This window comes from Doryrhamphus excisus, chromosome 4 (assembly GCF_030265055.1).
Source record: "Doryrhamphus excisus isolate RoL2022-K1 chromosome 4, RoL_Dexc_1.0, whole genome shotgun sequence".
NCBI lineage: Eukaryota > Metazoa > Chordata > Actinopteri > Syngnathiformes > Syngnathidae > Doryrhamphus > Doryrhamphus excisus.
In genome coordinates, this window is record NC_080469.1 from 15,221,705 (window position 1) to 15,249,487 (window position 27,783).

At 40.4% G+C, this 27,783-nt stretch overlaps 2 protein-coding genes and 2 non-coding genes across 5 annotated transcripts; 2 read left to right on the plus strand and 2 right to left on the minus strand.

The window, feature by feature from the left end:
• The first annotated feature begins 320 nt into the window (after positions 1-320).
• Positions 321-18,597, plus strand: ikbkb (inhibitor of nuclear factor kappa B kinase subunit beta). The gene is made up of 22 exons (XM_058070843.1): positions 321-451; positions 1,078-1,199; positions 2,928-3,022; positions 5,266-5,386; positions 6,240-6,309; positions 7,635-7,723; positions 10,107-10,196; positions 10,270-10,394; positions 11,605-11,712; positions 11,829-11,958; positions 12,386-12,580; positions 12,653-12,767; positions 13,848-13,971; positions 14,047-14,198; positions 14,344-14,405; positions 14,487-14,587; positions 14,726-14,775; positions 14,881-14,980; positions 16,024-16,171; positions 16,265-16,362; positions 16,561-16,654; positions 16,825-18,597. The coding sequence occupies exons 2-22, from the start codon at positions 1,095-1,097 to the stop codon at positions 16,882-16,884; spliced, it is 2,232 nt and encodes a 743-aa protein (XP_057926826.1). The 5' UTR covers positions 321-451; positions 1,078-1,094; the 3' UTR covers positions 16,885-18,597.
• Positions 15,322-15,403, plus strand: trnas-aga (transfer RNA serine (anticodon AGA)). Its single transcript has one exon. It is a non-coding gene; the product is annotated as a tRNA-Ser (tRNA).
• trnas-aga (transfer RNA serine (anticodon AGA)) lies at positions 15,793-15,874 on the minus strand. The gene has a single exon. It is a non-coding gene; the product is annotated as a tRNA-Ser (tRNA).
• On the minus strand, positions 17,689-27,536 carry vdac3 (voltage-dependent anion channel 3). 2 transcript variants are annotated; one of them, XM_058070844.1, is made up of 10 exons: positions 27,440-27,536; positions 25,449-25,552; positions 24,539-24,610; positions 23,434-23,483; positions 22,857-23,009; positions 21,651-21,703; positions 21,310-21,537; positions 19,729-19,879; positions 19,592-19,649; positions 17,689-19,514 (listed from the first exon to the last, which is right to left on the minus strand). In XM_058070844.1, exons 1-10 carry the CDS (start codon positions 27,526-27,528, stop codon positions 19,423-19,425), a joined length of 1,050 nt encoding a protein of 349 aa, XP_057926827.1. In that variant the 5' UTR covers positions 27,529-27,536; the 3' UTR covers positions 17,689-19,422. The 2 variants fall into 2 exon arrangements, with proteins under 2 accessions (XP_057926827.1, XP_057926828.1); XM_058070845.1 differs by lacking the exon at positions 25,449-25,552 and having other exon boundaries at positions 27,440-27,528.
• Between the last annotated feature and the right edge of the window lie 247 nt (positions 27,537-27,783).

The window sequence follows — 27,783 nt, forward strand, 5'->3', positions numbered from 1 at the left end:
ATTAAATTGTTTTGTATTACAGTATAACTGTCATAAACCCCATTAAGCAAATAATCAAAAAACAGATTAGGATAGTTTTTAGGTATTTTTATTTTATCATTATTTTTGTGTACTTTTTAAATGTATTATTTTTATGACTTTTATCTTTCTATTCTTTTGTACAATTTTGTGAAATTTTAATTGACCAAAAAATTAACTGCTGTGATGTGTATTTGTTTGTACATTAGTTTATTAATACTGCATATCTAGCACAAGTCACGTGCCATCTACTGTAAATTGACGCAAGCTGAGACTCCGCCTCTTTGTGGGCGTGGCTATGCACGTTTACAGGAAATCTCACTATCAGGAAGTGGCAGAACTTTTCGGCGATATTTTCATTTCTCTAACTTAAACCAAAAAAAAGAGTGGACTTTTACTCGTAAGAATTTCAGGCGCTCACACCAGTCAGCAGGTAAGCTTGACGTTTCACCGACAATAACTTTGAAAGTGTGTATGAAAACAACATTTACAACACTTCAGTGACTCAGTGAGACATGCAATGATTGTACAAACGCATGACAGACGCATGTCGTTTTCTGCCCAAATCAAATGAGAATATATTGTCGTTATCACCGCATAAACAGATTGAACATGACACATTAATGTAAAGTTCATTGTTGTTCACGTTTGCAATGTACACCTCACCGACCAAAACATTAGGTACACCACGTTGAAGAGCATTATCCTTTTATTATCATCATCATCATCCTTCTGCACTGTAAAGTGTTTCTGATATTGTGATTAGAGACTCCAAGAAGCTCTGATCCAGCACCACTGCAAACCACAATAATAAATATATTGTGAAAGTTTCATCCAAAGATGTATAAAGTATAGATTAAAGAAGAATATAGCTTGATATTTAGTAATATGTAAAATGATAATAATGAATGTGATGTCTTGCTGTTCATGTGCATCCATTTTTGAGTTAATACTTTGTTACAATAATATTACTTGCAGTGGGATATGCTTCAACCTATAAAGCATTATGTGTGAAAAGCATGTCATGTTTAAAGTTGTAATTTATTTTTTCTACTGCAGGAGCTGCCGGAGAGGTCATGAACCGTGTCCCTCTGCAGCAGCCACAGAGCTGTGGATCCTGGGAGCTGAAGGAGCGTCTGGGGACCGGAGGCTTTGGAAATGTCACCAGATGGCAAAATAAGGTTACTGCAGGAACTTTACTGTCTTCTTTCCTGCCAATACATTGTTTTTGTGGCATAAAATACAAACCGGCCACAGCGTTAGGTACACATGCACAATCATACTATAATGAGCTCCAAGACAAACTGAACAAAGACCATTTATCACATGCAAAATCAATGAGTGAACAGCTACAATCTACTATCTTAAGACTATATATACTATACATTAATGCTATCTTTCTTGCTCTGTAAATAGTTACACATCAGCCCAGGAAACTGTCCTCTTGTAGTGGATAAAATCTGATGTAATCGCCATAATGACATCACTCCTAGTCACAGGATGGGAGCATTATGGGATGTGCAGTATGGAAGTATGAACACACACACTCAGCGGACCTTCCCCTTCCTTTCTTTATGACTGGGCTTCACTGGCGTTAGTCATTATGAGATGCGTGTGTGTATGTTTAGCATGTTAAACAAGAAGTCTTGGTAGTTTAAACAGTTTGTACCATGTGTAAATATTTAAAACGACATGGTCAGAAATAGGGAGGAAATCGTATGACAGTGGTGCTTGTTGTGGTAGAATTTACAGATGAATTCACTTTTGTAACATAAACAAATGTTTTATATTGGTACAAATTACATTAAAACATATTTGGTAGTGTCAGTCAAAACTGAGCATTATTATCATCGCAAAGGCAGAATTTTTGATTCTGCTCTTGTACTTTACATTGAGCAGGGATACCAAATGTTATAAATGTACCAAATGTAATGTATATAATGGACTTTGAATTACTGACGTTTCAATGCGCATATTCACCCACATACTATAAGGTGGAGATGGGTCAACTTATGCTCAGGGTCTAGACATATACACATGCAAACCAACAGGCGGAGACAAATTACTTCTCAAGTCGGAGCTTTTCTTCCTGTCACTCACACACGCACCAGTGCCCTGGAAAGATGCTTATCTGACACAGAGATGTGATCAAAAAAAGTTGGTCGTCTTATATTCCGATGAATGCGCTATACCAGGGGTGGGCAAACTACAGCCCCTGGGCCACATGCGGCCCACCAAGCGTTTCAATCCGGCCCGCCAGTTGCTTTCAAAGTATTTCAACTTTTAACATATAAACTGGCAACATGACTTGCAAGTCGGATGTCTTATTTAGTAAAAAACAAAAAAAAACAACAAAACTGTGATTTGGTGTTTTAAAGGTTAATTGGTGACTCCAAATTGTCCATAGGTATGAATGTGAGTCTGAATGGTTGTTTGTCGATATGTGCCCTGTGATGGAAGTAAAAAAAAAGGTGTTCAGCCAGCCATGGGTGGAACACTGAGAACCTGAAGGGGGCACTGCTGATGATTAAGCTTCCTTCTTCCCGTATAGATGACAATGCCGCTGGTTATTATTAGGATGTAGATCAGGTGACGGGAAGCAGGTCCATGATGACGCTGTGAGAACACGGAATGAGAGATGTCCTCTTGTGTTGCTCATCAGACAGTAAACTACATATAGACTATGTCCTTCGTCCTCTGCACGACATCATAGTAATCTAATGAGTATATGAGTGTAGTATATAAGTATATACATTATTTGTCTGTAATTTATCTGTAACTCATTGCCTCTTCTATTATTAATACCTGAGCCAAATCAGTCAGCCTTTTATTTATGCCAACCCATGCTTGTCCTGCCAGTTACCCTTTACAAACAACATATTTTCATTTTTAAAAATGTGTTCTTGCAGGATACGGAGGAGCAGATTGCTATTAAACAGTGCCGCCAGGAGCTGAGTGAGCGAAACAAGGAGAGATGGTGTCTGGAGATACAGATGATGAAGAGGTCAGTCAGTCATTATGTGAAAAAGGAGCAGAGTTCATAGTGGAGGCCAACACTGAAAGTGTTTAATCCTTTATTTATATTGATGATTAATGCACTGCAGGCCTGCTTTCGGTTCCCTGTACACATAAGCGCTGCTGTTATCAATATTTCATCATCTCCATTATGATCTGTCCTGATTGACCAGAATATAAGAGAGTATTTTCATTTTATATCCGGTTCCGTTTGCAGTTTGGGGTGTTTCCTCTATGCCAGCAAAATACAGCACTTACAGTATTTTCCTCACTTCTGTTAACAGTTTAGCAGTTATTTACTCAGACTTGGGACCGGCACTGAAGAACTCTATTGGATGGTTGTTGTTGGGGAATCTAGCCTGTGTATGTGCCAGCGCCATTTCTTCAGGGGTTTTCCTCTTAATTGGTACCATCCACTCTCATTGTTGCATTGCTTAGCACTCCATTTGCTGTTAGAAAGGAAAAACACTTTTGTTTGTTGTGACTCACTACTATGCATTCCATGACGTTTTTGACGTTTTAGTCTTACACCCCCATTTCTATTTTCTCAACACGAAATGTCTATCCCAAAATAGTAAAAATCACACAGGGCATTAAATAACATGTTATTTATGGAAACTCTGTGGTTATTTCTGGGAGAATACAGTGTGCCACCTCTGCACTGTGTTCCACGTTGGTGTTCATTTCCTCTTATGACTGTGTTGTGGGCGTGTCTTTAAATTGTTTCTGACTCCAGACACGTATGTGCATGTCAACCCAAACGTGGGTATGCAAGCATTTCTGTGTGCATCGTTCTCAGACAGACATGGTTACGACCACAGACCTCTGATACATCCCCACTCCCACTTGTGGTACAAACACAGTCCAGGCGGCATGTTTGAGGCAGCCTAGTATTATATTATTACAGCACAAATGTCTACATGCACTTATTCTGACGAAACATGACCTTAATAATGTTTTGGTTCTGCCGTACTCTATGTTTAGAAGTCTATCCCTGCTACACTTCAGTGTGTAGAAATGTAATGTGTTTTCCATGTGAGGTCATATTCATAGTTGTGCTTGTATGATTATCTTCAGAACACATTCAAATTTGTCCACTAATTTGATCAAATGACCATGCAGACAAATGACTATGACAGGGCTTTGAATAACCTGTCTGTGTCTTATTATTGCAGTGTCGCCTGCTCTTGTCGCTGTCACGTCCTGATAACTTGCTCCACAGCATTGTTATTTTGATTATCCTTTGCCTTGCCTGGCCAAAGCAGAAGTGGAGTGTTTCAATTGCTCTCAAGAAGTACAGTTGGTTGTGTACTGTGCAGTTTCTGTTGTGGAAAGTTGTTAAGACTATTTAAATTATCGATTAGTTTACTTGACATTCAAGTACCTACCACACTTGAATCTGAAGGATTTATCATATCCATTCATTTTCTATGCCGCTTATTCTCATTAGGGTTGCGGGGGTATGCTGGAGCCTATTCCAGCTGACTTTGGGCAAGAGGCAGTGTATACCTGTTCGCCAGCCAATCACAGGGCACATATAGACAAACAACCATTCACACTCACATTCATACCTATGGACAATTCAGAGTCGGCAATTAACCTAGCATGTTTTTGGAATGTGGGAGGAAACCGGAGTACCCGGAGAAAACCCACGCACGCACGGGGAGAACATGCAAACGCCACACAGAGATACCCCAGCGGACAATCGACCCAGGTCTTCCCGATCTCATGACTGTGTGGCCAACACCCACTAAAACTGTACAGTACAATCCTGCAGGATGTACACTACAAGATCAAATGTCTGTGTCTATGTTCCTTTCATAGACTGTCAATACTAGAGTTAATCTTCTTAGTTATAGAGCATCTTACTATGAATCTCATGCCCTCTGCTCTATCATTGTGTCCTGTATTGTTCAAGGCAAGTCCCCACCCCAAGTCAAGGATTCATCCTGTCGAAGGGTGTATTCCACACAATTGCTGCCAAGTACTTACTCATCTGGGATTTGTTGTGTCTCTCTAGTCTCATAATTGTCGAGCCTAGGGGGAAAACCTGCTTAATATGAAGTGCTTGGATATAATGGTTGATGCAAAATGAATAGATTTCAGCTTCAGGCGCATAAATCACCTCATTCGGGAATTTCTTGTTAATAATGCATCATTAAAAGATGAGTCATATTAATTAGTGTTTAAATGAGCATACATTCATGAAACACGTCTAAACTCAATACTCAGGTTGGATCATGCTAACGTGGTTGCGGCGAGGGAAGTCCCTGAGGGGATGCAAAAGCTTGTGGCCACCAACGACCTGCCACTGCTGGCGATGGAGTACTGCCAGGGAGGGGATCTGAGAAAGGTACAAATACGACTACATGTTAATGTGTTGATTGCAGGAGCTACCCTGCTTTGAGCCTGAACTTGCACCATGCTACTGTATTGACCTGAGTATAAGATATTTTCCAGAGAAAAAAAAATCGAGTATTTATATGCCCCCAAGCAAATTACAGTTTTTCTTCCCGTCATTCACACAAATGACTGACCTGGAGAGATACAGCTACAATACAGTGTCGCAAAGGTGAAGCGTGTTAGTAAACAACAGAGGACCAGTTATGATGCTAATTTTAAGATAATAGTCATCATCAAAACAGAGACATTATACAACTACAGAGCAGCTTCTTCTTATGATTTCTTTCATTTTGTCCTAAAAACAGGCTGTCTTATGTTTGGGGCATACAACAATGGCGCAATCTTATTTAATGGTGCGTTGAGTTTGTTTCAGTCAGGAAATTTTGAATGTTTTCCTTTTGAAACCAGTGAGTATTTAGCCTGAGGCCATGCAGATTATTAACACCAGTAAGAACCACAAAGCCATTTTATAAACAGCATAAATGTCCAAATAGAGATAAATTTCAGTCTCATCCTCTCAGTCTGCTTATCGTAAAAAAAAATGTCAAATAAAACCTTTGGAAAGCAAAATGCTGATCTGTTTCTTCTCTACAAGACCAAAACCAAGATCAACAACTTTAAGTATTGTGTTTGTCTGTTCTAATCTTATAGTACGTCTGATCCATCAGGGACACAATGTACCTAATGGATGGAAAATAGCTGTGTAATGGCGATGAAATGAAGGCATGCTCTAAATCACGAGGAAGACAGTTTCATATGACATGAAGGTCATTACTCTTGACTGTGTCCTCTTCCCTCCGCAGTATCTGAACCTCTTGGAGAACTGCTGTGGAATGCGAGAGGGGTCCGTTTTGATTCTGTTGTGCGACATTTGTGAGTATCGCCCCGTGACTTTTGTCAAAGAGTAACTATTGTTTGATTAATTATGCGTCTGAATGAGCTGGCAGGGTGATTACTTTCCTGTCGTGTCAAACCCAATGGTCCTTGTGGACTGTATTATGATGTCATTGGTGACCCGACAACCGCAGCGCTTAGTCACCATGGCGACAGCTCACGCTTAGGCCGAAGCATACGTCATTATCGACGACTTTGCTCTCTTTCGCAATGTATGCACGCCCAGTGCAACATGTGGTGCTGGTCTCCTTATGTATAAACACCTTTTGACAGAACGCACATGTGCTGTGGGTCATTTAGTATAGAAAAGGCTTTTCCTGTTACACACTGATATGTGTTTCCTGATAGTTGGCTGACCCCCTTTCATCTTTTCTTCATAATGCTACACATTCTTTGACATACTTTCATGCTTTGTGAAATTTGATAGACAAACGCTTTCTCAGATCTTGCCGACAGAGGGCAATTTCCAAACAGCTGCAATCTCTTCGATCATCATTAGCTAGCCGGGAGGGGGCTGTCAAATAGGCCAGGAATACTATTAACTAAATGCTGAAGTGTAAAAATAAGTCATGAGTGAATGTGAGGAGTGTACATACTGTACAAGATTATGGTTGACGCCCATCATTCCATGTAGACCCAGAACTTCTTGGAATGTTCCCCCATTAGTGAACCAGACTCATGCTTGAAAGCTAAAGAGCACTTTCATCTTACAGCATGACAATGACCCTTTGTATATACCCAGATATATGTATTATTTCAATGTTTCCCCGATATGTGAGTGCGAGTGAATGTGAGTACCCCACCTCTCGCCCGCCTCCATCTGCAAGATGTTTTTCTAACATAAAAACACCATTTGTATATGTTTACATGTATGCTAAACCAATCAGTGGTACCATAACCGTCAAACATTTTAGCCAATCAGAAACCTGAAGAAACCAACTGAGGGGAAATCCACAATACAATGAAAAAATACTAAATCAACAGCCATCGAAAAGTTACCCATGAATGTCACACTGCACTGTGATGTTAAGAAGACGGTAAATAAAGTAAATCAGTGGACATGTGCTGTGATGTCATATAAAGTAGAAAAGCCAGAAAATGAAGTAAATCAGTGGCCATGTGCTGTGATGTCATATAAAGTAAAAAAGCCAGAAACTTGTCGATACGGAGTTGGACAAAAAGCCAATTCATGCTCATAGTGTGTAATCAATTCTCAGAAGCGTGGTTCTCTGGAGGTTCCTGTCATGAAAGTTGTATTAGGCCAATTTTAAACCGCTCACATCCTTGTTTTTCCTTCTTCTCAGCCTCAGCGCTGACCTACCTCCACAAGAAGCGGATAATCCACAGAGATCTGAAACCCGAAAACATTGTCCTGCAGCAGGGAGAGAAGCGGGTGAGTTGAACCTCTCCCCATGACAAGTATGCACAAACCACAAAAATGAGGTTGGGAGAGGACAAGATTTCAACTCTGCCTCAGTATTACTTTACGACGGAAAACCGAATCCCTCAATTTATCCCTGCATTTATAAAGTTCTTGTTGAGTTTACTCTTAACTTCCTGTCTGGGCCTCTTTTTTACAAGGTTACATAACAATCCACGGCATCTTATTCATCTCATCTGGTGCAGTGTTATCTAACAAACATATGAAAATGTATTATTTTTGAGACATTGTAGCTAATTTATTATTTTTGATAAGTTCTTCTTTTTGTTTAAGCACAATTAATTTGAACCAAATGAACCATGACAGATTTCTCTCCTGTTAAAGGAGAGGTCAGGATATTTGAGGGAAAAAAGGGAAAGGGACACAGGTGAAGGATGTTGGGGAAATGTGTGAGTAATGACATGAGAGGGAAGAGACAGGAAGGAGAAAAGACACTACAGGAAGGAACATAACCAAAATAAAACTGCTATAAGAGACATAACATCTAAGTAACAAAACCACATCTGTGCCGTGAAGCCCAAAATTATTCATACAATGGACAAATTTTTAGTAAAAAGTAATTGTTTATTTGGTGGACTATAAAAGCAATTTCCGATTGTTACAATCAGTGGGTATTTTCCTATTATCTCCAAAACAAAAATTACTTGCCCATGGGGAATCCTTAAGGTGAGAACTACTTGCCCGAACTTGCCCCATGTAAAATGAAAAGACTGCCATAATGATATCATATATCAATATATGCTGATACTTCATCAGATAATAGTACTGACGCATTGTATTTGGAGGAATGTCTGAAAAATTGTGGAGATGCATGTTAACATGGCATGCCATACTACCTTACACATCGTAGTCGTAGTAAGCAGTGATATTTATAAGTTGTGCACCACAATGAAACATTATTGAATAGACACATTTGTGTACTAGTAAAGTGTTTTTAATCCAGAAAAAAACGCTCAATGGTCAAACAATAATTTGTGAAGCAAAAGTGAGAAATGGAACCGCTAGATTTTGTAGCTTGTGCAAAATCAGCACTTGGTATTGGATCTAATGGGTGGTGTTTTATTGTGACCACTTCAAATTGTCACAGCAATGTGATTCACTCACCTGTGCCATCATTTGATTTGCTGCCGCTAATAAAATACTTGTTTAGGAGGCACTGTTTCATCACTTTTTGGTGTTTTCCTTCAGAAGTTGTTGAAGAATTAGACCATGTTGGCAGGGACGCCATGATAGATGTTTTCCTAGTCAAACGATCGCTTATTGGTTGATTGCGAACAAGAATGGGTGTGGGTAAAACGCGGACTGTGGACTACGGACCGCGGTCTAAATAAACTATTCTGATTGGTCCATTTCAAGATTTGCAAGAATTGGTTTGCAAATTACCACCGGAATTACGCAGTCCGTGTTTTAACAACACCCAACAAGAACCGCTTTTAAAAAAACTCTTGGCAGTATGGCATGCCAAAGTGCACTTGCCCGACGGGAATATCACTGATTGGATTTACTTTTTGTTTTAACTTGCCCCGGGCCATCGGTACATCGTTATTGTCGAGCCCTGATCTCTTTTGGCAGCAGCATCATTTGAAGTATCATGAGCAGTCAGCATCCAGCATCTCTATCTACCTCTACATGCACTTTAAAATGTTGGATGCGCCACTCGGTGTGGTTTATTTTAACTTTCATCATTTGTAGTTTTTGTTTGCATTTGCGGGAAAAGTGTACCTGAATTGTTTTGTGACTCGGTTGTGTGCTTGTCCAGTCCTATATTTTGTCACTTTAATGTTAAAATAGGGCTGCACGGCGTACGAGTGGTTAGCACGCGGGCCTCACAGCTAGGAGACCCGAGTTCAACTCCACCCTCTGCCATCTCTGTGTGGCGTTTGCATGTTCTCCCCGTGCATGCGTGGATTCCAAAAACATGCTAGGTTAATTGGCGACTCCAAATTGTCCATAGGTATGAATGTGAGTGGGAATGGTTGTTTGTCTATATGTGCCCTGTGATTGGCTGGCGACCAGTCCAGGGTGTACCCCGCCTCTCGCCCGAAGACAGCTGGAATAGGCTCCAGCACCCCCGCAACCCTCATGAGGATAAGCGGTAGAAAATGAATGAATGAATAATGTTAAAATATTGTTTCGTCTCATGAGCTGAGTACATCGCGACACCCCTAGTATTAACGGAAGTGAACCCGTTTGCCCCTTATCGCTATTACAACATTGCTTTTATTGTTGCTGCGTTATCCAATACACTTGTAAAGCAAAGGGGAGATATGTTTTCATTTCACTCATTTATAGTATATGTATTTAAAACTCAAACCCACTTTTTCTTCTACTTCAGTTGATCCACAAGATCATCGACCTCGGCTATGCAAAGGAGCTGGACCAGAACAGTCTTTGCACCTCCTTTGTGGGAACGCTACAATACTTGGTAAGTCAGACAACCACTGCCACATAACAACATGGTCTTGATGACTTCCTCCACTGCGTGTCCTATCGTTCAGGCTCCAGAGCTCATCGAGAGGCAGAAGTACACGCTCACTGTGGACTACTGGAGCTTCGGGACATTGGTGTTTGAATGCATTACAGGATTTCGCCCCTTTTTGCCAACCTGGCAACCTGTTCTCTGGTAGTGTCACCTTTCTTTCATGTTTCATAATCAGTGTTGGGCACGTTACTTTAAAAAAGTAATTAGTTATAGTTACTAGTTACCTCTGCAAAAAAGTAGCTGAGTTACTAACTGAGTTACTCCACTACAAAAGTAACTAGTAACCAGTAAAAGTAACTATTGCATTACTTGCCCCTGCTACCCCCTGCTACCCCCTGCTACCCCCTGCTACCCCCTGCTACCCCCTGCTACCCCCTGCTACCCCCTGCTACCCCCTGCCCACAAACACACAGCAAAGACGGGACAAAGTTTGTCAGGGACATAATGTACATTCGACGTGTACATTTTACCTTTTACATCAACAAGGTTAAAGTAGTGTCTGTACTTCCATTTGGCAAACGCTGTCTTCTCATTAGAGTCCTCCTCACTCGCCATCTCTCGCTATGCTGTTATGCTATCTTTGGACGTGCTCTAAAGACCCGCCTACCCAAGTTCTCTGATTGTCTGAAGACACAATTTTACTAAACCTTAGCCAATCCTCATTGCTTATGTGCTCTAAACACCCACTCACTCAAGTTCTCTGATTGGCTGAAGACGCAATCTTACTAAACCTACTAAAGCCAATCCTCATTGCTTATGTGGTTATCCCACCCCTCCCTTGTCACTCTGCAACACTCTCACACTCTCACTGCGCTGCAGATTAGTTATGAAGTCGGTGATATATTTTTAGGCGCCTTCAATAATGTGCAGTAACAGGGTGTCGAAAATTGTAATGGCATTATGCTGACAGTAAAAGTAATTAGTTAGATTACCCGTTACTGAAAAAAGTAACGGCGCTAGTAACACCGTTTATTTAAACGCCATTATTCCCATCACTGTTCATAATACTGTAACTCTTTTTTCCCTTCCTTTACAAATCAAAGTGTTGCATGATTATAGTTATTCTTCAGTTTTTGTAACCTTCACCCCAGTTACGTGACTACTTTGAACACACATAAATAAACAGAAGTGGCCAACATGAATAATTGCAGGATATGTGGGTTGTGCCAACGTCAATGACTTTTGTACTTCAGTGTTATAAAACCCAAGGGCAGTTTGGGTTGCAAAAAGGAAGAAACATCCTCTCGTTTCAGTTTCAAGTAAAGTTGAATTTTCTGCTTGATGTACATATCAGACACCTCTCTTGTATTGTGCCTACATTTTTAACCAATGCTTTACTTCTCATTTTTAGGCACAATAAACTACGAATGAAGCAAGACAGTGACATTGTTGTCTATGAGGATCTCTCTGCTGTGGTCCGCTTCTCCAAACACCTTCCTCAGCCCAACACCCTCAACAGGTGACACATGTCAAATATAGTAAGGCTGCCTTAAGTAGGGGAGATATGGTATCAGACCTTTCATGGTGTGTGTGTGTGTCTGTGTGTGTGTGTGTGTGTGTGTATGTGTGTCATAGTCTTTTAGCAGAGAAGCTGGAGAGGTGGCTGCGGCTGATGCTCAAGTGGTCTCCGGAAGAAAGGGGCAAAGATCCTGAAGCCACACCCAGCAACTGTTTCTCCCAGCTGGATCTTATTCTGCAGCTCAAAGTGAGATTTACTCAGGGTTTTTTTGCACCCCTTCTATGTGTTATTGCGTATTATACGCATTATTACCATATAGATCCAACTATAAGACAAGCCTGAATATAATAGGACCCCTTTTTTCAACACCCGTTTTCCAAGAAAATATATTTCAAAACAAAATCAGTATTTCTCCAGTTCACAGGTACAGTATATGTGAGTGACAGGAAGAAAATCTCTGTCACACCTCAGAAAATGTATGTTTCTTTTTTGTAATTACTGTAGTGTTTTTTCTGTGATTTAAAAAAATGGTAAAAATGTATATTACCAAGTTTAAAATGTTCTTTATTTTTGTCAAGCTCCTGCACCTCACCTCTCCTCATGCCTTATGGTGCTCAGACGTTGAAAACCACTGTCCTAAATTGTTGACTCACATCTTGTCGTTCCCTCTTAGCTGGTTCACGTTTTGAACATGACGACTGCGAAGATCCTGACATATTCCATCTCCAGTGACGACTCGGTGGCCGACCTGCAGAGGAGGATAGAAGAGGACACAGGCATCCCTGCAGCCAAGCAGGAGCTGCTGCTGGAGGCCGGTTTAGCTTTGGAGCCCCAAGGGTTGGCCACGCAGTGTGCCATCGATTACAGTGTAAGAATAACATCTCATAGCACAAGATGCTTTATTTACAGAATATTTGATAGCACTGTGTTGCCCCTGCAGGAGATAGATGGCCGACGGACAGACTTACCTCTCGTCTTCCTGTTTGATCGCTCCTCTTGTAGTTACGAGCCACCATTGACGCCTCGCACCCTCCCCGAAAATATCTGCTTTGTCCGTGAGTGTGCATTTTCTTTCCTCTTCTTTTGTGACAAAATATTACAGTATATTTCCCTGTGTCTTAACTATTGCAAATGTGAGTTTTACCTGCATAATCTACCAATAATTTATTGTTGTACATTTGTGCATCATTTAAGATTTTTTGCAGAAATGCACACTTATTTATAACACTATGGTGGTTTAAAAAAACATAATAAATAATTGCTGATTTCTGAATACCTATAACCTATTATTAGTCAAAAATATGCATATTTAAGCAAAATGTTACATATTAAGCACTTTCAAGCATAAAAATAGCTGTATCGTGTTGTAAGTAATACAAATAGAAGGCATTCAAAGATGTTGATGAAATGTAGTATTCTACACCAGTCACTAGATGTCACTAGTAACTCAAATACTAGACTTGGTCACCAACAGGCTTTTATTGCAGGTTTGTGGGATTTCTCCGAGTACTCCACATTCCAAAACAGGCATGTTATGTTAATTGGTGACTCCAAATTGTCCACAGGTATCAATGTGAGTGTGAATGGTTGTTTGTCTATATGTGCCCTGTGATTGGCTGGCAACCAGTCCGAAGACAACTGGGATAGGCTCCAGCATACCGACAACCGAGGATAAGCCTCATAGAAAATGGATGGATGGATGGATTTTGCTTCTTTTCTATGTAATTTTTTCATATATATACATACAGTATATGTTTTAAATAAGTATGCACAGAAATGGGGGTCATCTATGCATTAACGTAATAAGAAAATTACATTTGTGAGGAAATGTTTTTTTTCCTCACTGTTCTAAGGATGTACTACTTGTAGTTGTGAGTACTCTTTTTACCACATTCACACAACTTTTTAATGTATGTTACTGTATTTATTACAGCATTTAATGTATATCGTCTTTTTAAATTCATTTAAATATTTATTATTCCGGCAGTTTTAGTCCTCCATTCTTAAAACACAAATGCAAACATTGTATACCTTTTAAATGTGTTGGAATGTATATGCCTCAGGGTATTTAACCTATGTCCACATGAGCTATTTGAATGAATAAAATGATCATTATATGTCTTCTTATTGACCAGAAAATGACCCCAAGCACGTTCTGGCTTACAGCCATCTGAGGAGGACCTGTGGCCAGGCGTGGCACACCATCCGCTCCCTGAAGGAGGACTGGCAGAGGCTGCAGCAGGGACAGAAAGCTGCCATGTAGGAAAGACACACAGACACACGTAAAGCACACACATGCCTGAACTGTTTGCTTTTTGTTTGTTTTTCTTCCAGCATGAGCTTGCTGAGACACAACTCATCACTATCTAAGCAAAAGAATGAGATGGTGTCCATGCACCAGAGACTCATGGCTAAGCTGGACTTCTTCACCACCAGCCTTCACATAGACATGGACAAGTACCAGGAACAGACCGCCACTGGGATTGGTAGGCTTTTCATTCGGCAACAACAATGTACTGTATCATTAAAAGATAAAAGGATATTCAGTGGGATACAGTATTGTCCTCGACAATCATGCATAGTACATCATTCTGTCCAACTCTGATTTTAAAGCAAAGTTTATATGTCTAGCTTCCGAGAAACTGCTGGGAGTGTGGAGGGAGATGGAGCAGACTGCTGTTAGCTGCGGTCAGGTACAAAGTGTGTATGTCTCTCTGTGTGTCATGTGCGTTCTCACTTGCTCTTAAAATGACTGCTGGTACGCATGCCTGCAGCCCAAAGTGAGTGAACTGGAGGATGAGATGATGCACCTACAGCAAGACATTCTGGACGTTCAGCGCCAGCCGTGGAGGAGCGGGGAGGCGTTGGACACACTGTGAGACACTTGCAAAGAATCAGGCATAATCAGGGGTCCCACGAGCACTTCCACTTCTAAAAAAACGCTTGAATGTTTTACATAACTGGGAGGTTTTGGGTTCTTCAACGTCCTGAAATGATCCCTTTCTGTTTTTAGTGAGGGAAAGGCCTTGGAGCTGCTGCGCAAACTCAGAGAGAAACCTAAAGGTTTGTATTATTTATGTTTTTTACATATTTTCATTTTACCTCATTTGTACTGTTGTTCTCTGCATCAGACTTTTAATTTGGTCTTTTTTTTTGTTCTGGTTGTAGACCAGCGGTGTTCAGGTGACGGCCAGGAGGTAGTGCGCCTGGTGGTTCAGGCAGTGCAATTCTACGAGAGGAAGCTCAGAGACTTCTACACACATCTTAGGTATCCGAACACATCACACACTGCTTTGATATGGATCCAGTATGATAAAACAAGGAGCTTTTAAGCATTTGGAAAACATGAATGAGTCGTTAATGTGATGAATCTGTGTGAGTATCATACTACTAGTACTAGTAAAAAGTGACACACTTCCTCATGCTAATGAATGAGAAAACGTTTGACTGGTAGTGTATCTTGGTTTATAGTCTAAAATGTCTTCTTTAGAGCTAATTCTATAGCGCTAGATCTACTTGCATGTTTTACTGAATTTTGTGCTGCAGCTGTGTCGATCACAGCCAAGTGGGGTTGTCCTTGTTAATCAGTCCTTATCTTCTGTGTGGTATGTTGTCGTGGCCGAGTGGTTAAGGCGATGGACTAGAAATCCATTGGGGTCTCCCCGCGCAGGTTCGAATCCTGCCGACAACGCTGGCCTTTTGAACAGCATCTGAAATGTCCAGTGAAAACTATGGACCAGTGTTGTTAGTGCTGGTTCATTTCAGGCTTTTCAAGTTTTTCCGCTCCAGGGCGCGTGGCAGTTTTGACAGAGCTTTGACAACTGTGTAAATAACGTCATCATAACATACTTACGAAGTAACGTCTTATTAAAATAATAAAATGCATGCCGAACCAAACCTCATGGGCATTTATTGTGAGAACTAAGCCAAAACCAGACAGTTTAATTACACAATCCTTTTTTCTGTATTTCACTTGGTCATGGTCATTATACACACTTCACCTACAGTGGTAGCGCAGACCAAATTCAACCTAAGTTCTTGTCTCACCATTGATTTTCATCTGTTACTGCAAAATGCTGCCGTTATCGACAGGATTCGAACCTGTGCGGGGAGACCCCAATGGATTTCTAGTCCATCGCCTTAACCACTCGGCCACGATAACATGTTTTTCAGGGTTAGTCATTAACAAAATGATGGAATACATATGACAGTTCAGCAGTGAACACAAGACCTCCAGGTCTTACCACAATAAAAAAGACAAAGGGCAAGACAATAACATGCCTTTTGTTTTGTTTTTTGGTGTTATTGCAGTAAGACAGGCATTTGTCGCCAGCGTGTGATGGAGCTGCTGCCCAAGGTGGAAGGTGTGGTGATGAAGATGGCTGAGAGCGAACAAGTCCTGATGGGTCTGCAAGAGAAGCGACAAAGGGAGCTCTGGAACCTCCTCAAAGTGGCATGTGTAAGGAAACAAACATTTGTATCCCTCATATCATTAACAACATCCTAGTGATTGATTGTTAATGAATAAATTGCTTTCGCTTACATCTTGTAGAGTAAAGTTCGGAGCCCTGTAAGTGGGAGCCCTGATGGATCTCGAACGCCCTCTTCAGTGCCACCCCTAATGACCCCCCGACACAGTTTACAGCAGTTGTGAGTACACAAACATCACTACACCTCCATCTGCTGGATCTTGTGAATCATGCCCACTGCAAGCAGACTGTAAGGGTTAACCATGATGTAATCATTTGATGTGTACAGTTATCTAGATCTGCACCATAATGCAATTGGCCCAATTACATTTGTGAAAACTACTTTTTGTGTTAACAATTTTCTCTTTGGACGTGTCAGGGATGAGTCTCTGGTGGAGGAGAGCAAGAATTTTGAGAGTCGACTGCAGAGTTTGCTGCATGATACCATCCAGGAGTCGGAGAGCAGTATGGAGGTAAGATGGTCGTTGTTTAAAAGATGTTATCATTAATGCTTCAACTAACGCCTCTATTCAAATAACCTCAAAGTCCCTTCTGTGAATGAGCTACAAAATTCACAAATAACATCCTGTCTCCCATTAGCGCCTGCTTTCAATTAACGCCCTATTCTGTCTGTCTGTCTCAGATGTTAAGGGAGTGGACGTGGCTGCATGGAAGCCAACGTTTCTCCAGCGACCTCTCCTAGATGTGGACGTCCTCTGCTGCCTCTGAGTGGCTGTGAGCACAAACTACACAACAGAAGGGAAAATAAGGCCCACCTTTTGCAACTTATTTAATGCACAGTGACATTTGTTGCATTCATTTGTTGTTTTATATAAAAGTTGAACACGCTTCGACGCCCTGGATCAAGGGTGTGAAATTCTTCACAAGGCAGCTTATCATCCTTTTTACAACTAAGATCTGATTGAGTTCAGAATGTACGATCATCTGTTACTGGTCACTGGTGACTTTATAAGTAATGGAAGAATAAATCATTTGTTTTACTACAGACATTTTTAGGTAACATTTTCCCATTCTTAACTGTCATAAAGTGTAGAGTAAAGTTAGACGTGGTCAAATATAATAAGCATCTACTCAGGGAGAACTTTTTTGTAAGATTTGTAAAGATTTACTTGTGTCAAGGCAACAGTAGCCATTTTATTATATCTTCACATAGAATCATACAATAGAATTTAAACAGGATGTAACTTAGGGGTAGTCAGTGTACAACTCTTCTCTGAAAACGAGAGGACACACGAGAGAACCATTACTCGCCATTGCCGGCAGCATTCATGCTGCCCAAAACCATGGTGCCGTTGCCAATAATGGCTGTGTGTTGGCTCATTTTCAGTGTAAGGTAACGCTATACTGCTATACAAGGTAACGCTATACTGCTATACAAGTTGTACACTGACTAATGACACTGATTAATGTCATGTATTATTTTAGACATGTACAGTGATTTTTGAATGTCATGTTTCCATGTCAAGTGTTATGAGGACACAAAAACAAATGTTCACCACTTTTTTATTCCACTGATTCAATAAAATCAGTTGAGAAAACAAGCATAACAAGTGAAATGTTTCTGAACACAACAGGACAACAGCCAAAAAAAAAATAGACCTTTCTGGCAAGTGAAGGTTCTGAGGTGAAGTGTTGGAATTAAAGGTTCCTTCATCTTTTATTGCACTGTTTATTATATAGTCGCTGTATTTGGCAACAAGGCAAAAAAAGGGAGGGAGGTTTGCTTGAAAACATGCAACAATGAAACACCCAGGCATTCACATTCTAATAGTAATTTGTTTATGAGAGCCAAGCAAGTTGATAATGAAGTTGAACAAGCTCAAAATTATTCATACCCTGGCCAGAGATTATTATTTTGTTTGCTGAATCTTATAGCTGTAAATGATGCAAGAAGTCGTACAATACTGGAGTTCTTGATAAAAGATTTAAAAAATAGATGTACTTTTGGTTGTTTTGTTTTTTTACATTTGAGAAGTTATTTAGATTACTGATATTGGATAATTTAGAGGAAAGTTAATTTAGAGGAAAGTTAAAAGGGGACTGATTCTGCTCATTTTTCAACCCTTTGTATTAAGTTGTGGTCTTCTATAGATCAGCTACACACAATAACCCACACAAAAAGCTTTCTATGTCTTCTGAATCTGCACCTATTCCAGGTGTATTCCATTGGATTTCCAAAAAGGTCACCTATTCCAGGTGTATTCCATTGGATTTCCAAAAAGGTCTATCTCACTGCCCGTCTCCGGGCACGCCCACACCACAGTGATTGGTCCCACTCAGCTTGTACAGCTTGTACCCGGAAACAGCCATATAAAGAAGTCTGGTTCAATGTGACATCACAGTAAGCTGGTGTTTGAAAAAAAAACTCTCTGAAAGGGCATTCACAGCCATCCAGAGCTTCTTTCAGGGCTCACTTCCAAATGAGCACACCTCATTATCTGAAACTTCATTTAACACGATAAAACAACATCCTAACAACTTCAGAAAAGTGGAGGATCCAGATATCTTCAAGTATAATCTACTATGATTGTCATTGCACATTAGAGGGGTTTACCAGCCAACAAAAGCTGGTATCATTCTTCAACGATAGTAAAGGGCTGGTCGTCCACTGCCATCATAAAAAAAAATAAAAATCACAGATCGCTTTAACCTTCAGTATAGGACCAAGACCCGGGCGTTGTAGCAATGCTGGTGTTTCATGTGGCTGATAAGTTTTGATGTATAGTTTTTCTCCCTTCATTATGGAGCATTTAGTGCACAGGAAATGTCTTCCTCTGGAACAATGATACAAGTGAGCACCCGGGGAAATTCAGCCCGTTAAAGGAGCGTTTGATTTGCTCACCAGCATTGTACATGTACAGTAATCTCACTTCATTAGAGCATTTTTTAAATTTATTAGTTATCTTGAGATATTACTTTAATCAGTATGATGTCTTAATTAATAGTTATCGGTCTGATCGTGCACCCCTACAAAACAAAAATCACTTGGCCAGTGTATGACTAATACTTGGCTGAACTGCCTGACAAAAATCTTCAATTATCTGCCCCAGATGAGATTGTGCATGAAGTGGCCACTAAGTCTCTGTGCTGAAATGATACAGCATTGAAACAAACAGTCCTGCAAGGTTAAGTAAGCCCTTAGAATGTGTTTCAGTGTTGCTGCTGGGATCTATCCTCTTCTTTTCGTCTGCCGTGCTTTTTTTGTCTTCCCTCTTCATCTTCATGCCTCTAGCTCAAAGCCCATGCCCATCTTATGTCCACCACCGTTTATGTTCTTCCCGTCTACGAGCGCAGAGAGCGTGAGCTTCACTCCTGCAGGAAGAAAAGCATCAACAGTGATGTTTATTTTGTTGTTTCAGGAAGGAGCAGTAGTAAAGCAAAAAACAAACCTGGTCTGAGAGTTTGTGTGTATCCAACGCCGAGCATGCAGGCGTTGTTGACTTTGGTCTGTGTGGAGAAACAAAACATGCTGAGTGTCCATAGACATAATGATCTGAATAAAACTAGTCATGTGGCCGTTCCTTACAGAAAGAGAGGTGTCCTTATCCAGCTGGTATTTGACTCCCACACCAAGGAACGTGTTATTGCTTCCGGCCGTCCATGCCAGGTGGACCGCTGTTTCCAAGTTGTTTTTCACCTTTTGGTAAATGGAGCCAGCAAACTCTGTGCCGTCGTTGCTGGAAAATATCAATATTGTTTTATGACAATAGATATTAATGTGTCTTAATAAATATTGTGTGCAGTGTACACCTGTTTTCTCTGTTAATCTATTCCTAAAAGTCAGATGAAAATCAAAATGTATGAAAACCTAAGCATCATGTAAATCAAATTAATCCATTCAAGACCCCCCAAAACAATGCAAAATAAATATTACGTAATGAAATGGATAATTTGTTGGTTTGTTGGTGAACCAGGTGATGACTGGAGGAGGCGGCTAAGGGCGGCTAAGCTTTCACACTAAGCTGTTATAAATGGGGGTGCTCGGATCGATCGCCCACCGATCAAAACCTTCCAATTTCCATGAAAAAGCATGTGACACTGGTTTACAAGCAAAATGTGTCATGATTCACTCTGCTTGGTCCGCTGCCCTCTGCTGTCTCCTTGCAGCCCTGCTGAGGACTCCACCCCCGGCTCATCAGGCCAACACACCTGGAGCCAATCTCCTATTAGGACTTCTTAAGCCATGCGGCCTGGCAAGACGCTGTCAGATTGTCCTACTGCTTACCCTGTATTGTTCATGCCTCGTGACTCCTGACACTTTTGCCTAACCTTGTTGGTGCTGTTATTTTCCTGCTGCCTAATCCCCATGAGTAGTTGAGCTTCCTAGTTTTTCCTTGTTTGCTGTTGTGCCTTCTGTTGCACTTCAGAGTTCCCCGGTGACCTTTGGTTACCGGCGTCTTTTGTTATACCGTGTTTTTTCCTCCTCTGTGAGCGCCTTCTGTTACCATTAAATACCCTTATTTTTACCATCTCCACCTTCGTCTCTGCTCTGGGGGCCACAACGCCTGGCGCACGCACCAGCCCTTGTAACAAAATGCTTCCAGAACAAAATAGTGACATGTGTCTTAGTTTAGGTCACTAATAAAGAAATAGTAAGTCAGAAGTGCAGCATGGCTACAGTTTCCAAGATACAGTTTTCGGTCAAAATAGGAAAATTATGAAAAAAAGGCAAAAACTGATCTGGTTTATTAGAAAGTCTAGAGTTTTAACATAAAATGTTTAGTTTTTATTTGCAGATAATTCTAGAGAAATTTCATGAACGGTAGCAGAAATTGAGTCAGGCAGTCAGTCAGATAATTATAAGCAGCTGGTGCCAAACCCCTGGCAAACATCATATAGTCAATAAGATTTTTTTTAAATACACTTAATCTATATGATCAGTATTTACTCACCCATTAGCGTTATTAAAGAGGAATAAAACAGAAGCCCTATGTTAACACCAGAATGTCAGGAGTGTTCTTTTAAGAAACTACTGCAAAAGCACTAGTCATAGATCCTGTATTTGACAGAATGGTCCTGCTGTTTCTCGGGACCTACTGGCTTCTACTGTAATGTCATGTGAGCATCCACAGCGAGCAGCCCGTGTTGTTAAAGACGTGACACTCACACACTGGTATGAAGCTGGAAGTCGGGAGCCTTGTATCCCAGAGCACAGTTGTTCTTGGTTATGCTGGATTTGGCCGTGTCAAACGCCACCTGGTAGCCCACCAGCCAACCTTCGTAGCCCAGTACAGCGGTGCCGTGGACAGTGGGGCCGGCCATGTCAAAGTCCAGGTCACAGCCCACATTGACAAATTCACGCTTGTAGGCTGTCTTCACTTTGGCACTCTTTTTGCTGAAGAGCGCAAAGAATGAAGAACCCATTAATAGAGCTAAGCTATGCGTAACAATGCACACATTTTCCTTTACATGAAAACACTACAAAGGTTACTAAAAATGAACACTTACCCAGTGTTTGGAACAAAGGAGGTGTCCAGACCCAGCTTCAAGCCCTTTGCCAGCTGCAGACCAGAATAAATTATTTTTACCATTAAAGCAGAACATCCAACGTTGTACAAGAAATAACAGTTCAATAAACATTTTCTGGAAAAATATGCATCAAACTAAAAAGTCAAACATAACTTTGGCATTACAACAAACTTATTGTCTCATGAGACTTCAGCCCAGTGAGCATCTAACGTATGGGATATCAGTAATGGCAAAGAGGAAAAGTGTGACGATAACCATAGAATGGGAAATGAGCGCTGTCTGCTTTGTACAATATAAGATATACAAGCAAATTCATATAAATTTAATTACATATGCAAATTATTTCTGCAAAGACACCAACGTAAGTACCCTTATTTATCATGTTAGACATCCCATGGTTGACTCCATGTAGTGTTAAGGTAATGTAATATAAGCTAATGTCTTGTCAGTGTAACATTACAACAAATGACTCCTGCTGACCAGAATACTACTTTTGACTTGTCTTTCAATATTTTTTAAACTAAAAATAGGCCATAGTCGACCACGAAACAGCAACCATTTAATTAATAATAAATTAAACATTTAATTGATCTTTAAAAAAACGTGATGAGTATTGAGACACAACTGTAATGCTGGAAAGATTAAGTATTGTGTAGTGTCTAAACGTGTGGAACTGGTACATTTTGATGTCTTACATTGTCCTTCTTCCTCACTCCGTTTGAAACACTTTTTTAAGTTTAGAACAAATAAAGTGGATGCTAACTAGTTAGCTCAGCAGCTTGCTATATGCAAGCTCTTCTGTCCCTATCATGATCCCCTAACCTGAGCATTAGTGTTGATCAATGTGATGTAATTTAAAGGCAAATATAGGGGTGTTATTTCATGTCTACAGGGCTCTAAGAATGTTAAAATCTGTATTTAGAAAGTCATAAATAGGTTTTCTATGCTCTACCTTTTCCTGTTTCCTCGCTGATATGTGACAATCTGGCAAGTTGTTTCACTCTGCACAGTAGTTAACGTTTTGTTTCCACTTATATGACAGTTCTAGATGTTAAAACTGTACTTATAACATTGCCTGTACAGTTAACAAAGCCTTGATGGCGACAGCTTGATGCTGGAACTGAACACTTTCTGCTTGTTTGCTGCATTTCAATGATGTTTATAAATGTTCCTGTTGGACTCTACCTGGTCCTCCATGGTGATTTCTGTGGTCAGAGTGTTGTCTGTGTTCCATTTCTGGCTGAAGCTGAGGCCCAGCTCGCTGAGTTTGTACTTGGTCTCCAGGTGGCCGCCGGATTTGCCAGTGTCTGTGTTGTTTGAGCCTGAGGTGGCAAACTCCTGCAAGACAAACCGGAGGGAAGAAATTAGTTCAGGGAAGGAGTAAAGAGATGACAACTGAAGCAACTAGAGGCAGGGAGGAAAAGCCAAAAAGCATATTAAGGAGATGGATTGCGAAGTGGTCAGTGTGTCTACACCTTGGATGGTCTACATCAGCAAGCTTTTGTAAAAATATTATCACAATTTTTTATGCTGCAACGCACTGGTGTGCAACCTCAACACGTGCACACACTATCTTACCATCTGACAGGGGCATCCAAAGTAGAAAGACGCAGAAAAAAGAGAAAGGATTTGGTTAGAAATGAGAGGTCTCACAACCACATGCACTATGGACAAAAGATGATCAGTTTGCTGTCCTTAGCAACCAGGACACACAGTGAATACTTCCCACAGCTGAAGTGCTGAGAAGACAATAAATACTTACAACGCCACTCTGGGACTTGGTCTTCACATCAAGCTTCAGGATTCCATAGCCTGCAATTTAATCATAACCAGAAATATGCCTGTCAGAATAACCGATAAATTGATTAATCTGTCTGTGAGCATTGTTGTATGGTGGAATGAACGGAGAGAGTGAACCCTCCTGTCCTCTCCTTCAGCATCTATGTGGAGGCGGGGCTACTAGTGATTGGACACAGGATGCTAGCCCCAAATTAGCCTCTTGAGAAAGCATATGCTAACACAAGCCTCAGAAGCAATGGTTTCTAAAGCGAACGCATACCGATATATCGATTTTTTTAAAATATCGATATTTCTTTTAAACACGATATAAAAAAACAACCACATCGTTCATATTGATATAGACTGGATTTGGTGGGGCGTTCTCATGTTTCAAGATGGCGCCGCCCGAGTGCAAGTTCGTTACGGCAGCTCTGTATGTTCTGTGGCTTTTTTGGTGTTTTATAGTGCTTTATTTATTACTTTCTTATTGATTTTGTGTGACACCGACTCCTTAAGCAAGTGTGCAGCTATAGATGTTCATCTTGTTAAATTTGTAGCTTGCCTCTTGATCTTTTGTTTGCACTCGGGAGCAGCTGTTGGCTTTGAACACCCCTTTGCGACACCAAGATCCCCACGGAGATACGGAGGCGGAGAGGCTGCTGCATATCGATATTCAACCTAAACATATATTGGTTTGGTCCATATTGCCCAGCCCTATGTTAAATACTTTGATATATTTGATACGATATACTTAAATTATTATGCCTTATAAATAATGAAAAATAATGATCCCAATAATGTCAAAACATCAATTATAGACAATCATTTGGAGGACTTTATCTACCAGCAAAATTTGTTATTGTGACAAGGATTTTATGCATTATAATTAATGAAAAAATGGGCTCAGAATTTGCCTGTATAAGGCAACTTCTGTGGCAGGATAATGTGGCTCACACAGGTGCACTACTTGAGTACCATCTAGTGGTTGAAATGTGAATTGTGAATTTAATTATCAATCAGCAAAGTGTGTTATGGTGACAGGCCTAATAAGAAATGTAGTTGTGAGTTATATAAGGAATGATATTTACCGTAGCCCTTGTTGAAGATGTCTTTGGCAGATTTCCCCAAGTCTGAGTAGGCAGGAGGGACAGCCATTGTGTCTGAGGAAACAGTAATGGATGTATAAAACAACATGGATGGCTGTATTTACAAAGGAGTATTACAAATTTGATAAGATGATTTTATGCTCCTAATAATACAACTATTGACTCGTGAAATATATAACAATATTGTCTGGTAAAATTATGTTTTCCCTGTTCAAAATAATGACAAGAACATCCGTATTACTACAAAAAAATTATTGAGGCTTCTACCAAACATTTTCTTTCAGTCACTATGCACAAAGGAGGAAGGGGGGGGGGGGCTTGCCATCTGGAGAAGACCTGTCTGGTTGAAGGTGATGTATGACTACTCTCCTCCTCCCCCACTGACGACTAAGCAGAACGTGTGTTACAAAGCTGTCAGCGAGGACATAGAAACCAGCGCAAAAGCTGCATGGCAACACCGAGCTAGCTCGCAGACAAAAGCATACACTGTTTACATTACATTAGGTGCACCTGCAGGATGGTAATAATGACCACAGAGCCATCCAACAATAATACTAAAAGAATGGTCTTTTTGTCTTGAATGTGAAGGAACTAATTAATGTTAATGTAATTAATGTAATGTGGTTATAACCATGTGTTCATGTGTAAGCTGTTTTGGTCGGTCAGCAACTAGCTGTCCTGCAAATCACTGTGTCACAGTGTGCATTACACTATACAAGGCCTTATACCGTTATCATCAGCGTCCCAATACCAATATCACACAATCCCTTACTTAGATACTATGTATATTTGATTAAGTTCTTATCAACCACATCCAAACTGGAAAAGGATGAGGCTCACAATCTTTGGGACTCTGATGATTCCAGCATCTGATGATCCGCTCTGCACTCACCGTGTCCCTTGGATGCTGCATGATGGTGACATGTCACACAGCGGTCTTTGTTCCCTGTCTTGTCCTGTTGCGACACCCTGCCCTTTCCTTTTTCTGCCATGTCTCTTCGGAGGAGCCAGGAGGAGGGATAATAGACAACTTTGGCATGTACTCCTTTTGATAACAACTCAGTGACTATGCATTTATTTGTTGTTACAGCTGAGTCCCTGCAGTGCGCACCGACCCCCTATTGCGCCGTATGTTCAGTTTATGCTAGCCAACAGATGATGACTGCATCTACTTTGTGCACGGCATGGGAACATGATACGACTATGAATGCCTCTGAGATAACATCAACACCTCATCACAGTAGTACATTTAAACATTTACACTGCACGTATGTGATCGGTATTGGTATTCTTTTATTAATACATCTTTTATGTGCTTTTTCCTGTGCGAGAGGCACAAAAAGAGGTGATGACACAACTACACAATTGAATAGATCATGTTTGGTGCAATTTTTAAGCTCTAAAAACAGCCACAAGGTGTCAGAAGTGTATTTTACAAGACCTTGGCACTGTGAAAATTGTAAATAGTTCATGGTGTTATATTGTACAAGAATTTGCTTATTTTGATGTAAAGTTGTTCAGACATTTTGGCGAAAGATATTTGGCTAAATTTGTGTCAAAGTGAAAGTTATGCTTGATGTGTCTTTCACAAAAAGTCTGTTTCCTCCCTTTTTTGTTTAGCGCTGATATTTTGCTGAAACTTACCTATGTTTCACTACTGATTATACTAAAGTATCGGAAAAGGTACAAACTTATTTTCCGGATGAAAGATGAGGGTCTAATCGTTCTTTTGGTAAATACCATGTTTATATAGCACTAACACAATATTCTGTGTGCCTTCAGAAATCAGTTCAAATCATCAAAAATGGCCAATGCCTAGGATTGAATGAATTTAAATAACTGTTGGTTGCAGGCCTAGTTTGAAGTCACTTTTCACAAATCTCATTCACCTCACACCAAGACCCCCTCTCGCTGACTGCTCTAAATTTAGTGTGTGGGTGAACCTGACACTAACACACATGTGACTTGGAATTTTAAAATGGGTCCTCTGGGTAGAGCGCTACTAAATCTCTCACATCTAAATGCATTGACTTGTCCGTCTGGGGCAACTTTGTTAGATGTGTATTGTACGGCAATGAGCCATCTGACCTTCATCCACAGTGTGCCTTGACGGAGCTCAAAGGTCAAAGAGAAACTGATAAAACAACAGGAAGAAGCTACATGCGGCCGGCAAGATGGCTAACATTAGAAGACAAATGCATTCACGACAGCGCCTTATTTAAGAAAAAATGCATTTTTCATGTTGCACTAACATTACAATCACCTGAAATGTGATGATTGTGCAATTAACTTGGTGTATTTCAGAGCTACATAATTAAATGTGCAGTTACTGGTTGATCAAAGTCAAGTGTGTCATACATGTGTGTCGTAACATAACAGTTTAGCTTCTCTAAGTTACTTTTCGAAGCGTATCTATAATCCATATATAGAATTCCTGCATGTACTTCATGCACCTGATGGTGTTACTGTTTTAATGTGCACCATAAACTGTTTCTTATTGCATAACAACAAGGATCATGTCTATAGGTTGTGGTGGTGGGAGTGCCAACAGATAAGAAGACTCTCACTGTACATATAGACATGACCTTTCCTTCTTTTGTGACTAGCTCAGGAGCAAACAAACTCATATTTGGTATTGCATTACAGAAGACCGCTTTATTCACAAACGTCAATTAATCTCAGTTTGTGCTGACTGAAACGACATCAGATGTGTTTTAATGTCAATAAACTGACAAGTGTGGATACATGCCTTAACTGATCTGAGTACATGACAGCTGTTTGTGTTTATCCAGCAATCAAACACATCTTGACAGTTCCTACCCAAGCTAAATTTACACACTCATCCACATGGTCAGAACTTTAAAAAAAAAGTTGTTGACTTACCTTTGAGGTTTGACGATGTAAGGAGACTGACACAACACCACGCTGCTATGGGACAAGGAGAAAACACACAAGGATAGTAGCCAGCGCATGCGTAAACGGGACAATTGTTTTGTGGGCGGGGCCATTGTGCAACTGACATTGGATACAAACTCGTTATTTCAACGCGTCATAGTTGCTGATGTTTGTGAAGTAACAAACATACTGTGTACGACTACCACTGTTGAATAAATTACATAATAAAATGTTTTTATTTGTTTTGAAAAGAAAAGGTTTTACCTAATCAACTGAGAATAAAGGAATATAATTTTATTCACACGAAGTAACGTAATACATGTCTCTATGAC

What these genes read in the sequence shown, in the direction of transcription:
- vdac3 (XM_058070844.1), bottom strand. Translation starts at nt 27,528, where the DNA reads ATGCGCTGGCTACTATCCTTGTGTGTTTTCTCCTTGTCCCATAGCAGC. An exon ending in TACATCGTCAAACCTCAAAG is followed by an intron (nt 25,553 to 27,439) that starts GTAAGTCAACAA and finishes GCTCCTCCGAAG; the next exon opens with AGACATGGCAGAAAAAGGAA. An exon ending in TCCTTTGTTCCAAACACTGG is followed by an intron (nt 21,538 to 21,650) that starts GTAAGTGTTCAT and finishes TGCGCTCTTCAG; the next exon opens with CAAAAAGAGTGCCAAAGTGA.
- ikbkb (XM_058070843.1), top strand. Translation starts at nt 1,095, where the DNA reads ATGAACCGTGTCCCTCTGCAGCAGCCACAGAGCTGTGGATCCTGGGAG. An exon ending in TGGGAACGCTACAATACTTG is followed by an intron (nt 10,197 to 10,269) that starts GTAAGTCAGACA and finishes CCTATCGTTCAG; the next exon opens with GCTCCAGAGCTCATCGAGAG. An exon ending in AGTCGGAGAGCAGTATGGAG is followed by an intron (nt 16,655 to 16,824) that starts GTAAGATGGTCG and finishes TGTCTGTCTCAG; the next exon opens with ATGTTAAGGGAGTGGACGTG.